At 41.9% G+C, this 14,711-nt stretch overlaps 2 protein-coding genes across 8 annotated transcripts in view; both read right to left on the reverse strand.

Annotated features, from left to right (window-relative positions):
• Positions 1-830: 830 nt before the first annotated feature.
• Positions 831-11,003, reverse strand: CCNDBP1 (cyclin D1 binding protein 1). Its single transcript, XM_081229913.1, has 11 exons — positions 10,812-11,003; positions 10,584-10,643; positions 10,207-10,286; positions 7,465-7,546; positions 5,912-6,008; positions 5,668-5,735; positions 5,009-5,085; positions 4,384-4,664; positions 3,183-3,243; positions 1,568-1,614; positions 831-1,312 (listed from the first exon to the last, which is right to left on the reverse strand). Exons 1-11 carry the CDS (start codon positions 10,918-10,920, stop codon positions 1,198-1,200), a joined length of 1,077 nt encoding a protein of 358 aa, XP_081086039.1. The 5' UTR covers positions 10,921-11,003; the 3' UTR covers positions 831-1,197.
• A 139-nt stretch (positions 11,004-11,142) lies between these two features.
• The window catches only part of TMEM62 (transmembrane protein 62), a 50,216-nt gene continuing 46,647 nt past the window's right edge, over positions 11,143-14,711 (reverse strand). For all 7 annotated transcript variants that reach the window (XM_081226846.1, XM_081226847.1, XM_081226850.1 and 4 more), the window contains 2 exons: positions 14,573-14,691; positions 11,143-12,217 (listed from right to left, as the gene is read on the reverse strand). In XM_081226846.1, coding sequence (XP_081082972.1) covers positions 11,891-12,217; positions 14,573-14,691 — 446 coding nt within the window. In that variant the 3' untranslated portion in view covers positions 11,143-11,890. The remainder of the gene's footprint in view (positions 12,218-14,572; positions 14,692-14,711) is intronic.

A 14,711-nucleotide genomic window follows, 5' to 3' on the forward strand; every position in this document is an offset into this window, starting at 1 on the left:
CAAAAGGATTAACTGAAGAGGCCCTTAATATTATATAAACTCTCTTATACATTTAAAATTTTTTGATTTATAAAAATTTTGTACTTACATTTGGGGATATGTAATACAAAATAGAGAACAACAATACAAGTATGTGTAAGGAAAACAACCCTGTTCAATAAGGTGAACAAACCTAACAACTGAGCTTGTTAACCTAAAAAATAAAACAGCGTTATTTTACCAGCAAGATGGATTTATTCAGGAATAAAAAAGAACTGCAATTCGGGTCAAACAGGCTATAGGAAAAGCCACAGGCAAGTCCCACAAATGAAGGAGGAAAAAGGAGGAAGCTGGGAGTTGTTTTGAACAAAATTCCACGGAGGAAAGCAAGAATTCAGGGTGATGAGGGGTTCTCACTGGCTTAGTAGCTGGGGTAGTCAGTTTCCCCTAGGAGAGGCAATGTACATCATTCCTGTCCAAAACTGACAGTCCCTCCTGTTACTGACCTAGAGTGGTACTGCATGAGAGCCACCCCAGCCCCTTCTGGCCTCTCAACTCCATTTTAAAGGTTTCCCTTTATTAATTTTCACAAGCTCGATACCAATAGAGGCATGAAGTAAACTGGAATAATATTCAGAAGAACTTCTGGTAAGAATAATTATATTTTATAACATGCTGAAGTACTAAGAGGGGTTCTGGAGACATCTGCTCTAAAAAAAGTCAAGTCTTTTTCTTCTAAATATATTTCTGATCAGAATCAGATCTTCAGACCTATAAACCTAAACAAAAGCAATGTTGTTAGTCTCAACCCACATATTTCTGGTAGAAAAGACACTTTGGAAAGGTACTCATTTAACCACTAGCAGGTTAGCATTTTATTGAGACTATCAACATCTTTCACAATGAAACGACACATGTTATTGCAAATAGGGAATAAGGCAGCTTCCCCAGGAATCTCTGAGAGGCAACTCAAGAATAAAAACTCATACAGTTATCTTTTATATCTGGCACAGAAAAACATATCATATTCATATGGTTTATAAATAATTGCCAGTTTGGCCTAATCAACAAACTTTGGTAATAATGTCTCTTGATAGGTATAGATAGGACCTCCCTTTCGGTCCAGAAAGTATCCTAGCCCCATTCTAAAAGCAGACATCAGAGCTTGGCTGCGACAGTAAGAAAGGGAGAGAGGAGAGTACAAATGAGCCTGAAAATTCATAATTCAACTTCATGCTGAGTGAGCTCCTTGATTCTGTTCATGCAATGATCAACAGCATTAATAAGTAAAGGGATCCAACTATCTTCTGGCTGTGGGGTCACATGACTTGCTCTGCAAATGGAATGGGAAAGCTAGAAGTTAAATTTATTATACTGTCAAGGAAAAACCTATCCTCAAAAGGGAGCACAGGGAAAATTACAGTAAGAAAATGCAAGTTTCTCTGCAGAAATACAGCTGCTCCACAGGTAAAGTTGAAAGAAAACACTACACTCACCTTCTACTCCTCGAAATGGGGGTTTGGGAGTTGAGAATGGCTATATAGGTTTATTCTCAAAAAGCTATTTGGGGATAAGTCTTCATACTCACTTTGTAATTTCAAGTGCCTTCTTTAAAACGGATACAAGTTTTGCACACTAGAAAAAAACAAGATAAGTTACTCACCCTGAGCCCTACCATAAAAAGGAAAGGAGGGAAAAAATAGGGGGTGGAGGGGAAGGAGAGCTAAAATATTTTAATACTCAAGTAATAAAAAGTCATTAAAAAGTCATTAAGTATTATTACTTAATACTCAAGTAATAAAAAATCCATTGGAGAAAACAGTGAAAAACAAAAATGTTGATTAGATTAGGGTGGTGGGATCACAAAATCTTATTAATACTGTTGCTATAACATCTTTATAAGTTTTTCTATATTTAAAATATTTTTTAATTAAAGAAAACAGAAAAAGGAAGAATATAACCTGAATTTGTCCCAACTGCTGCTAGCTAAGGATATACATAGCAGAAACAACTGGATTTTTTTTTTTTTTTTTGGCTGCATTGGGTCTTCCTTGCTGTGTGGGCTTTCTTTAGTTGCAGTGAGCGGGGGCTACTCTTCATTGTGGTGCGCAGGCTTCTCACTGCGGTGGCTTCTCTTGTTGCGGAGCATGGGCTCTAGGTGCGTGGGCTTCAGTAGTTGTGGCTCATGGGCTCTAGAGCACAGGTTCAGTAGTTGTGGCGCACGGGCTTAGTTGCTCTGCGGCATATGGGATCTTCCCGGCCCAGGGCTTGAACCCATGTCCCCTGCATTGGCAGGTGGATTCTTAACCACTTCACCACCAGGGAAGCCTCTGGATTTTTTTTTTTTTAATTTACTTACAGAATTTTAGGAATACCAATAACCAGATAACATGAGGGTATATGTATGCTACCAATACACTGTGCATTCCTTAAAATTTTATTTGGGGTAACTGACAAGGCATATTGCTAAAGATGTTTATTTCTTACGAAGTCAACTTTTAAAAAAGTGTATGTGGAATAAAAAAAAGTTAATGCCCAAAAGGACCCTATTGTACTCCAAGGTGTTTGCACATTGTGAAGATACATTTGATCACTCTAATTTCCACTAATTTACCAAATATTATTAGGATTGATACATCTGATGGTAAAATATAAGCCACTGGCAGTTTTGCTTCTCTTTCCAATAAAATGAGACATAAGAACTTGAATTTTATAAAAATAAGAGAATAGAACTCTAGCATAGGACCCAGGACTTGAAAGAATACAATAAAATCAGATTTTTATAAAGAGCTTAACCCTTGTGGTTAAATTACACAATGTGTTGATATTAAAACAGAGTATGTTTCTGAAACACCTATTTTGGCCTATATAGGAAATTAGAAACTTGTGACTTCAGGTTGAAAGAATCCTAAAGCACTATAGTAATTAAGACTTTTTTTCAAAGCAGGATTTTCCAAGGTCTTTAGGTTTTTTCTAAATTATTACCCAAGTGGTTATGGAAGAGAGTACTACCAGAGCTCGTGGCTATTAGAATTCAAATTCAGCTTGATAAAGATCAAGCACAAACACATCATGACATTACTGTTGTACTTGCATCCAAGTGTAACAAATAAACATATTCCCTATAGCTTAAAGGAAATACTAGTGATTACTGAAATTCTACCAATTAGGTCTGTAGCTATTCCCTCAAAGCCGGTACTTACATTGATTCGCACACTCAGATGGCACACGGGTGGGTATATGCTCAGAGCCAAATCATCCACACTTAAGGGGAGAAAGCAAAAATAACCATTAACAAAGAAGGAACAAAGCTCAGCTAGGTGGTCTCCAGTACAAAACTAAGGATGTGACTACTGAAAAAATGACTCCCAGAAATGCTTATCAGTTCCTTAAATTGGGCAACCAATAAATAACCAATTCAACTGGTATTTACGGAATACATACATACCCTGTTTCACTAGGAAGCTGGGAGGAAAACCTCCCTTGACCAGTAGGATGGGACATGATTAATTTAGTTAAAAATGTGAGGATCTGAAACCATAAATTTAATAACTAACACAGGCAGGGTTCATCCCTGAATGCCACTAAAGTGGGCACCACTTTAACCAAGCAATCAAGTTATTACTATACCACCAATAATGGGACAAACTAACACCATGTGCCTCCCCGATATGATATGATGCGATGAAAAGCACAAAACACTCAACTATGTGATATTCTTGCCAAAAAGTGTTTAACCTGAATATAATTATGAGAAAACAATCACATAAATCCAGATTGTTGGATATTCTACATGGCAACTGACCTGGACTCTTTAAAAATGTCAATGTCAAAAAAATACATTAAAAAAAATAGTCAATGTCAAAAGAAGCTAAAAAGGACAGGGACTGTTTAGTTGCCAAGACACCAAAGAGAAGACAACCAAATGTGGTATGACACCTTGACGGAACCCTGAATTTAAAAAAAAAGCTATAAAAGACATTGTAGAGACAACTGGGGAAATCTGAATATTAGATAACATTATTATAGTCGATGTAAATTTCTTAAATATAATACTAAGAGTAAGAATGTTTGTTCTTAGGAGATACACGCTGAAATATTTAGGGGTGAAATGTCATTAATGTCTGCAACTTACTCTCAAATGGTTCAGGGATAAACATGGCACATCTACTTCAATTTTTAAAAAGCTACCTCTAATTATAGAGAAATAAACCAATACAGAAAAAATTGTGAACAATAGGTGAATCTAGATGGAGGTATAGGTACTCACTGCAATACTTTTTCAACCTTCCTGTAGGTTTGACATTTTTCAAAATAAAAAGGTGGGGAAAAACCTTGAGTTGACGGCACAAGTTGACATCAGAATGCTGCTGCTCAGATGTTTTGAGTGGAGATCACGCTTACCTAGGGCTGATCTCATCAGAAATGTCCACAATGTCATCCAGCTGGGCCACCTGATCCTTCTTCCCATTCTCTGCCACTGAGAGCCGGATTTTCTTCAGGCAGGCTTTGGATGCTCTCACCAGTGCAAGGCACGGGATTATGAGCTCCTGATCTTCCTCTGACCAATATGAGTCCCGATTGCTTGGATATCCCAATATATCCTCCTCATCACCGTGGTTGTCAGAGTTGTCCTCCTCAATGTCACTCAAGAGGCCACAGTAAGGGTCACATTCTTCCACAGCCTAAGGGACACCATGATACATGTGAATGCCAAAAAAATAAAAAGGTGTTGTACTTTCAGCATCATGTCCGAGTTGTCCCCAAACTTTAGCCAGCTACTTCCCTAATGGCTACAGAGTTGAATCACTTCATAAACCCTCTTCTGACTCTCCTAGTGCAGCAATGGAACAGAGGGGAATGGTACTAAATCACACACCAGCATGGGGTGGGAGATAGGAGATGGAGGACAGGAATGAGGATGGGACCTATTTGGTCAACGCTCAGCACATCTTCTCTCTTTATAACCGATCCTCATCTAGACACAGAGTTGCCTTCTGATGACCATCAAAGACAAAGGTCCCCTCACCTGCTCCATTTCCTCATGGGCGTCCTTCACAAGATCCACACTCTTTGTCAGCACTGAAAGGGCTGCAGCTTTGTTATCTATGAGTGAAGAATTGGAAGTACTACAATTAGAGAAGAAACCCAGCAATTCTCTTAAGTCTGCAAAAAGCAACAATGTTCCCATTTGAAAGGAGTGCCAAGGACAGTCAACAAGGGCAGCAGTTTAATGTAAAATTCTTCTTACATACATCCTCTGGGTACTCAGACGGGCTGAAAAGCTTTTTGTCATTCACCACAGGAAGAAATAAAATGGTCATATGATGTTTCTCATCATGGTCCTCTTGGATGACCACTGCTTTTGGCCTAGCAGGCTCTACCTCATAACTGCTTCAGTGTCCTCAAAATACTGCCCCTGGGGCAGGACCAGAAGAGGAAACCATGTCTTTCAACAAGAGACAGAGCCACAGCCAGAGAGTGTTTGAATTTAGAAGTTATGAGAACTTAAAAGACTGGCAAAAAGTATTAATACCTATCTTTTCATGTTGGTGATAAACCAGATCTATTTCACTAAGCTCTTTATATAAGTAAAAATACATATATACTACAGAACTGGCAGCTAGATATGAGAGGTCTATCTGCTTTGGCCAGCAAAGTCAATGTCCACTTTGCACTCTCACCCACCTTTTGGGATCCGAGGCACCTGCTGGCACGCCTCCCAGACGCTGTTGTAGGAAATAAGGTTCTCAGGGCTGCAGAAAGGAATCAATAAGGATGTATCAATAACCGAGGTTCCTGTTTCCTAAAAGGTCCTTCCTGCTGGTCATTATTCTCAGTTATCAGTAACTTTGCTGTTAAAATGAGTTTTTCCCCCCTCCCAGAAGCAATGAACCCCATTAACCAATAACCCCAACTGTGGCATCACTACCTCTGAGTTGGAGTGACGTAAAGCACTTCCACAAGCTGAGCCATGCCATCCACGATGTCCAGAGTGGCACTCCGTACCAGCTTTCGCAGGGTGATTCCTGTAGCCAAACCCAAAGACTAAGCAGCCTGGTCGTCTTTCCAGAAGTCACCATCTGCTTTCCTGAGAGTCTAAGCCCTTTAGAATTTGAGGTAATGTGCACCCACATGCTTTAACTGGAGTGCCAACACAAAGCTCAGGTCTTATTTATATCCCCATGTCATTTTCTTGCTCCTGCCACCATTCCTTAGTGATATTTTCCAAAAGAGATCTGGAACAAAATCTTTCCATGACAGCATGTATTCATTCATTAAAAACAGTGGCTTCTTGGGACTTCCCTGGTGGCGCAGTGGTTAAGAATCCGCCTGCCAATGCAGGGGACACAGGTTCGATCCCTGGTCTGGGAAGATCCCACATGCTGTGAAGCAGCTAAGCCCGTATGCCACAGCTGCTAAGCCTGTGCTCTAGAACCCGCGAGCCACAACTACAGAGCCCGCATGCCACAACTACTGAAGCCCATGCACCTAGAGCCCATGCTCCGCAATGAGAGAGGCCACCGCAATGGGAAGCACGTGCACTGCAACTAGAGAAAGCCGGTGTGTAGCAACGAAGACCCAATTCAGCCAAAAATAAATTTTAAAAAAACAAAAAGAAAAACCAGTGGCTTCTTGACAACTGTGGATAAAACATTTCAAGTTTAAACCACATGAGTAGCCCTGAAGATCCATGAGACATGTACTCATTTATAATTATAGCATGATTATAATCAAGTGGCTGGAGGCCACTTAACCTATAAGGGAGCTCAGGAACAGCATGTGATGTAATATGGGTGGAGGAGCCTGGGGACTGCCTGGGCCTGGGGATGGGACTGATATCCAACCAGCATCTGTGGCAGTTATAATGTTTGAGAGAGGGAGGAGCCAGGGAGAACTAAAAACGTTAAGAGTCAGGCAAGGGCTTCCCTGGTGGCGCAGTGGTTAAGAATCCGCCTGCCAGTGCAGGGGACACAGGTTCGAACTGGGCTGAAGATCCCACATGCCGCAGAGCAACTAAGCCCATGTGCCACAACTACTGAACCTACGCTCTAGAGCCCGTGAGCCACAACTACTGAAGCCCACATGCCTAGAGCCTGTGATTCACAAAAAGAGAAGCCACCGCAACGAGAAGCCCATGCACTGTAACGAAGAGTGGCCCCCACTCGATGCAGGTAGAGAAAGCCCGCACTCAGCAACGAAGACCCAATGCAGCCAAAAATAAATAAATAAAATAAATTTATTAAAAAGAAAAAAAGAGTCAGGCAAGGCAGGGGAGATGGGAACACAGCATCTGAACCTTAGCACAAAGGCTTACTTATGGAGGTCACATATATTACATAACTACCTTTGACTGCACTTTATGGGAGAAAGTTACATTACATGCTCAAAATGAGGAAAAGGTAAAAGTTTCAGGATAGAAGCTTTCATAGTAGCAAAGATCTATCCCATAAACTGAACGCTTACGTGTATGGAGTGGCTTACCCTGATCCTTAGGAAGCGAATAGTATACTGCAATAATTGCCTTGATGGCAGCATGGACTTCTTCAGAGAACTTCTGGGTTTCCTATGAGGTGATAAGCCAATTTCAGAAAGAAAAAAGGAAATGGATTAGATCAATGTGGTCAACCCATCTACTGTGGAAGAGATCAGACATCTGTACCGCATCATCAAACATTTTCTGAAGTCCTACTATGAGCTAGGCCCTGTGCTATTCTCATAACATACCAGAGAGGAGTTAGCTGGATACCAATACTGAGCAGACAACTGATTAAGACATGAAGAAACAGCAGGAAAAACTTATTCCTGATACTCTATATCCCAAGATATTTGTGATCTGTTTTGAGGTATTCACCATATCTTAGACCAGTAGTTGGCAAACTAGGGCCCAAGGGCCCAATCAGGCCCAATGCCAGGTTTTGTAAATAAAGTGTTACTGGGACACAGCCCCCCTGGCTATGTTGGGTCTCCGTTGCTGAGCGCGGGTTTTCTCTAGTTGCGGCGAGCGGGGGCTACTCTTCATTGTGGTGAGTGGGCTTCTCATTGCAGTGGCTTCTCTTGCTGCGGAGCACGGGCTCTAGGTGTGCAGGCTCAGTAGTTGTGGCACATGGGCTTAGTTGCTCCGTGGCATGTGGAATCTTCCCGGACCAGGGCTCGAACCCGTGTCCCCTGCATTGGCAGGCAGATTCTTAACCACTGCACCACCAGGGAAGTCCCAACAGTCTTGGTTTACATATTGTCTACAGTTGTGTTCACACTACAGGGGCAGAGTTGAGTAGTTGGTCTGCAAAGCCTAAAATGTTTACTATCTGGCCCTTTACAGAAAAAGTTTGCCAACTCTATCTTAGACCATTAACCAGTTGTCTGTCTCTCTGCCTCTGTGTGTGTCTCTGTCTCTTTCTAACAGAATCTCAATATATCTAAAGGTAATTAGCATGGACTCTACAATGCTCAATGTTGACTATTTTCCTCGAAGCAGTCACTGGCTTTCTCTTACCTTCTTTGTCCCCACTTCTCTGCTCAATTCTAAGCCAGCATTATGCAAAATGTGGTCCACAGATTGGTCCCAGTCCATAAATGGTCTGTTACCAGTCTGGGATGGATAAATACAATGATTGAGAGCACTTAGAAACTTCTATGCCAATTTGACATTGTTTCAACATTCAAACATATAATTTCATAAAAATACCAAGCCATAAGAACTGGAATTAAAACAAAAAACCCCCCAAACATTCTTTAATAGAACTAATGTGCTGAGATCCTAAGAAAGCAATTGTGATTCAAATATATATAATTCAAATAAAACCATATTCTAATTTTTCATCAATGAGTAAAAAACCACTGTCCTGAGCATGTACAGAAAAATAGTTCTATTCTTGCTCCTCATGGTATCTTACTAGCTGTGAATTTTAGCCACAAGTCCTAAGTGTATTTGGAAGAAAGGGGTCAGCACATAAGAAAAATAAGGTAACATTACTACTCCCTTTGAAATAAAGATTGACTTTCTTCAACAAACTTTTAAAGTACTTTCATACAATTCTCTCGTTTCCTCATCTCAAATCTCTGAGGTATGTAAGTGGAGAGAGTTTACTACTGTAGGTGCAACAAGAGAAGATTTTTTCATTTCAAAACATCTAGATATATAATTGAGAAAGAGAATGAAAGTATTGACTATGAAAATAAAATAAGGCAATGAATATGCCATTTTAAAACAAACTTACTCCCAAATTAAGTATACCTAGCTCTAGAAAAACTGAGCATAGAGCATACCTGGCCACAGCCAACAATATTTACTTTCAAGTATTTTATAATAAAGTTTTATAATAAAGCACAAATTCTTTGTTCTAGCAATTCCACTTCTGGGAATTTTTACCTATATATAGATATACACAAAGACTGTATTAGGCAATCTACCACAGCACTGTTTATAATAGTTACAAACTGGAAACAACTTAAATGTCCACATAGTACTGGTTAAATAAATTATGGTTATATCCATTCTGTTGAATACCATGCTGCCATTACAAAAAACTGAGCAACTTTATATATGCTCCCCAAAATCAATTTGCAAGCTACGTTGTTAGTTTTTTTAAAAAAGGTCCAGAAAAGTGTTTATGGTATCCTATCATTTGTGTAAAAAGCAGGTATATATACATAAGTGTGTATATGCATAGCATGTATATGGAATAATACAAAAGGAACAAGGGACAGGAGATATAAACTTTTTAGCACATTTAACTTTGATATCTTTTGAATTTTATACTGTCTACATTATTAATGTAAAAAATTCAATATAAAAGAGTATTATGTAGTATAACAAAAAAGGTGTAGCTTAGACATTAGATAGAACCTAATTTAAATCCTAGCTCCACTACTTATCCACCTTAACCTGAGCATCTGAGCCTGCTTACTCATCTGTCAGATGGGGATCATGTATGTGGAAACACCTAGCAAATAGCAAGTGTTTTTTAAAAAAAATTATCAGAAGGGAAATAACCAGGATGAACTTCAGAATGAACCAATATTTAGAAGAGCTGCCCACCCCATGACAGCTACTCCATTTGGCAATTTGATCTTCAGAACAATCCTGTAATGTGAGAACCACCATCTTACTTGACAGATGAGGAAATTAAATCCCCAGCTTTGAGTGTAAAACGTGGAAAGAAAATGAGAGGATTCCTAAGGAATAACGAGGCATCACAAGAACTGTAGGAAAGTGAAGCCCACCTGTGGTGACGGCAGTGGAAGTCGAGAGAAGACTTCGGTCAGAGTCGTGGCTGCCCTTGACACTGCCATAGCTGCCTCACCTGGGGGGTGATAGACGAGGAGGCGGGAGCCAATATGTTAGTGCCGAAAGGATAAGGCTCCAGCGGCTGCATGGACTTTGAAGATAATGCGTTCGTTCCCTCTCCACCCTTGCCGGCTGAGACGTCTCAAAAAAACAACCCCAAATCAGTATTTTCTATCTCAATCTCAGAGGTGCCGAGGATGGGTAAGGCGAGGTATTCCCACAGACAGGATGGGGCGGGGGAAAGCAGGAAGGAAAGGGGTAGGGACGCTGCAAGAGATGAGAGATGGCAGCTTGCAACAGGAGAAGCACTCACGGAGTCTCCTCCAAAAGGTTTCCCGATCAAACTCCTTGGTGGTCTCCCGGGCTTCGCCGACTAGTGGGCGCGGCGTGCGTGCCGGGCGGCCGCAAAAGAAAGAGCACAGGTAAGCGGAGCCACCTACAGACCCCACCTCCTCCGCCCGGACCCCGCCGCCGCCACGGCCTCGCCCCTTCCCACCCAAGCCCGCCCCGGCCGTCGCCCGTCCCCACTACGTCAGCTCACCCCGCACTCCAGGAAGGAGGAACCGCAGCTCCCCTGCTAGGTGCCGGAGCTGCTCCAAAGGCGGAGGCAGGGTGGAGTCTGCGGCTACTGGTGCAACTGCGCTCGCCATCTCAGCAGGACACGAGCAGTCCGCGGACTAAGCCGCTGCGGGAGCCGCACTGCCGTGACTGCCCAACTTCCGGGCCGCGGGTTCGCTTCCGGCAACAACCCGCCCCGCTCCGCCCCTGCCCAGAGGCCCAGCCGCTCCTCCTTCCACGCTCCAAAGCGTGGCTACACCTCCTCCCGCCCCACCCTGCCCCGCCCCGGCGACACAGGCAAGTCGCAGACCGAGTTATTTCTTATTGATCATTCATTTATTGATATTTGATTACTCGAAAACACCCCCGACTGAGGAAGCAGACGGCCCATAACCCTGCTGGAAAAGAGGACTCGGAACTAATCAAGGGTAGTCAGGGTCAGGCCCAAGTTTGCACTGGTTCCCTGCCCCTAAAGTGGCGCCCTTATAGGCTGCTGAGTTCCAGACACTGTGCTAGGTACTTTACATGAGGTAACGTAAAAAACACACTGGGGGCTTCCCTGGTGGTGCAGTGGTTGAGAGTCCGCCTGCCGATGCAGGGGACACAGGTTCGTGCCCCGGTCCGGGAGGATCCCACATGCCGCGGAGCGGCTGGGCCCGTGAGCCATGGCCGCTGAGCCTTCGTGTCCGGAGCTTGTGCTCCGCAACGGGAGAGGCCACAACAGTGAGAGGCCCGCGTACTGCAAAAAAAAAAAAAAAACACACACACACACACTGGGTGGGCCGCAGATACTCCCGTACCCACCAGCCCCTGGCCTGTGGATCTCCTAGATTAGGGCTTTCTCTTCACAAAAGTAAATCAACCCTTTGCCTTCTTGGGGAAGGAAGGAATCATGGCATTATTTAGAGAATTTTCTGCAGTCCATTCTGCAGGAATCAGTAGTGGGTAATCTCAACTCCCAGGCGTCCAAGGAACGTCCAAGGCTTGCCCACCAATATTGGCCTTCCGCCTGCTGCTGGGGCAGAGGCCTGGGCGACACAGGTGGGTGATGAGACATGGCCTTCAGGAGCTCAGGTGGCTTTTTAACTGCACTATGAAGGTTCCAAGCTCGGCAGAGTTCAGTGTCCACACACAACGAATGAGAACAGGCGTCACCAGTGTCAACCAGGTCCGCAAAGGAGAGAATAATAAAGCTAGAGTACCATATGTCATATGAAGAAAGTAGCAGGAATAAATCTGCCAGATGTACAGCAGTAACATAAGTAGGTGAACAGGTATAATTTTCAAGTATTTTCCTTGATGGAGATGAGACCTGAAGCTGTGACCAAAGCACCGCTGTAGCAAGCTCCAACACAGGTAAACCATCAAGGGGATGTTAAAAAACACCAGCTGGAGAGAGCAGAACAGGACCATTAGCTGATTAGCAAGCCCTGGAAGGGTCAGGTCTCACTAACATATTATTGGTGGCTCTTAAAAATATGTTGCTTTCCCTCTTGGGGGTTAACTGATTCTTTATGCTTCAATCACACTTGCTTATAACACTCACAATAGTTGACTTGTAGTTAGTTGTTTACTTTGCTGTATCCTTTTGTTCATCTTAAAGGCAAGTGTCATTTCATTTATGTTGAAGCCCTCAAATAATGTTTAAGGTGGAAATGAACTGAATATGTGGGTGTACAGACACACACACATATATACAGTACTCTGTTTTTTTGTTTTTTATTTTTGGCAGAGTGAGGGGGGACTTGGGTATCAGTATTTTTTCTTCTCCCTGCATTTTTATTTGAAGTGGCATAATGAATACTGGAATACAAATCAGAAGATTTAAGTTATAATCCAAGTTTAACTACTATATGAGTCACTCATTCACCAAATAATTATTGAACACCCATTATGTGGCAGGTACTGTGCAAGGCTCTAGGCAAGGGATACACACATGCGTGACCAAGTTGGAAAAGATGCATCATAGAGCTTACATTCTAGTAGAGAGAAGAGAAACCAAAAAGAAAAAAAAAAAAAAAGGAGGGGGAAGATAGTTACAGATTGTGATGAATTCAATGAAGAAAATAACTGGGTCACAGGAGGGTAACTGGGAGATGGGCCCTCTGAGGCCTGAAGGACAGAAATGAGTCAGTGGAAGGAAGTGCATTCCAGGCAGAAGAAACAAATAAAAAGCCCAGAGGTGGGAGAGGTTAGCTGGAACATGATAAGCCAGGTGGAAACTGGGGCAGTCAGCATGACCCAGATCACGTCACTGATTTGCTTAAAGGGTTTTAAGCTGAGAAGTGAGTGAGCTGATTAAGATTTTAAAAGGACCACAGTGCATGCTCTGTGGCAAACTGACAATAGGGAGGCAAGAGCAGCAGTGGGAAACCAGTTAGGGGGTTACTTCAGTAGCCCAGGCAAGAAATAATTATGATTTAGACAAGGGTGGTGGCAACAGTAATAGTGGTGGATTCAGCACATGTATTGGAGGTAGATCAAATACAGTACTACTTGCTGATGAACTAGATATAAAGTATGAGGGAAGGAGAAAAATTGAAGATACACCCTGGAGGAGATACATCCTGGATAACTTATTGAAATTGGAAAGAACTGTGGGAGGAACAGGTTCAGGGATAGAAATTAAAGGTCCTGTTAGAGGTATATTAAGTTGAGATTCCTTTTAGATATCTAAGGAAGATGCAAAATGGCAGTTGGATATATAGGCACCTGAGGCGCAGAGAAGAGGTCTAGGTCAGAGATATAATAGATTTAGGGGCCATGGGCCTAGATGATACATAAAATCCATTCTTAGTGTACTATTTATTAAAATATGACTATAAGCCCACCTTTTGGTAAGGGTCAGGTTTTACTTGGAATAAGAGTGCTCCTGAGAGACAGCCTCCATCTACATAATAGAAAATTGAACTAGACCCGGATCTAGTCACATATAAAATGCTGCTAAACAGATAATATTCTGGTCTGTGGTCAGTGTTCACTAGGCAAAGATCTTCCCTACTTGTCTGTCTCTAATCCTGCTGATCATGTTTTACTGCCCTCTTATGAGGCTGTGAACTCATTTCAAACAATGTTTTTGGATCTCTATACAACTCCAGATCATCACCTCAGATTTTGATCCATTAGCCCCATCAGATGAGTACAAGAGAAAAATTGTTAGGTAAATAGTTTTCAAACCCATTTATAGAAATTTGCTATAGGTCTGGGTTTTTTATTTGTGTTTGTTCTAAAGGAATCTCAATCCAAATGTAAACCTAACATATCAGTGTTTCATAAACAAGTGTATTGCTAGGACATCACTAGAAAGCTTCCACTGGGTAACTGACCCACTTTTCTTGTGTGTCTATTTTTCTTTTCCTCCCTCTGAAACAATTTCCTTCTTCATTATCATAACCAATTTTGTTTTACCCAGAAGTCTCATTTATTCTACCATAAGTCTCTTCTTTCACTGTTTATGGATGAAAAAGCACAGTGAAACAAACAACAAAAACAAAAAGCTCTTTCACCTCTTATAAAACTTCCTGCCAAAAATGTATTTTAGATGTTTACAAGAGTGGTGGAAGAAAGAGCTTAGGAAGCACTCTAAAAGCAAACAAAACACCAGATACTAAAGACTACCCTGCCAGTAAATTAGAAAACATGATCTATGGTGTTAAATTTGGGATTTGGGATTTAATTCATAATTATTATGCAATTAGCCCAACAAGGCCAAGATGTTCTTAAATTGTGTTTCTGACTTCTTACCTGGAGAATTCCAACTATAAACGTTACACTGCCTTGTAGGAAATGTCCATCAACAAAGATCCCAAAGGAAAAGCAGCAACCCAATTTGCCTTTAGTGATTTCACCAACAAACCATGGTCCTGAAAGAGGCAATGAACAA

Source organism: Mesoplodon bidens (genome assembly GCF_964165515.1).
Source record: "Mesoplodon bidens genome assembly, chromosome: 3".
In the NCBI taxonomy this organism is placed as follows: domain Eukaryota; kingdom Metazoa; phylum Chordata; class Mammalia; order Artiodactyla; family Ziphiidae; genus Mesoplodon; species Mesoplodon bidens.

Excerpts from the sequence above, each read along its gene's own strand:
- CCNDBP1 (XM_081229913.1), bottom strand. The coding sequence starts at position 10,920 with ATGGCGAGCGCAGTTGCACCAGTAGCCGCAGACTCCACCCTGCCTCCG. Across the intron at positions 10,287-10,583 it reads AACCTTTTGGAGGAGACTCC|GTGAGGCAGCTATGGCAGTG; the intron begins GTGAGTGCTTCT and ends ATCACCCCCCAG. Across the intron at positions 5,086-5,667 it reads GGTGCCTCGGATCCCAAAAG|ATAACAAAGCTGCAGCCCTT; the intron begins GTGGGTGAGAGT and ends CTTCACTCATAG.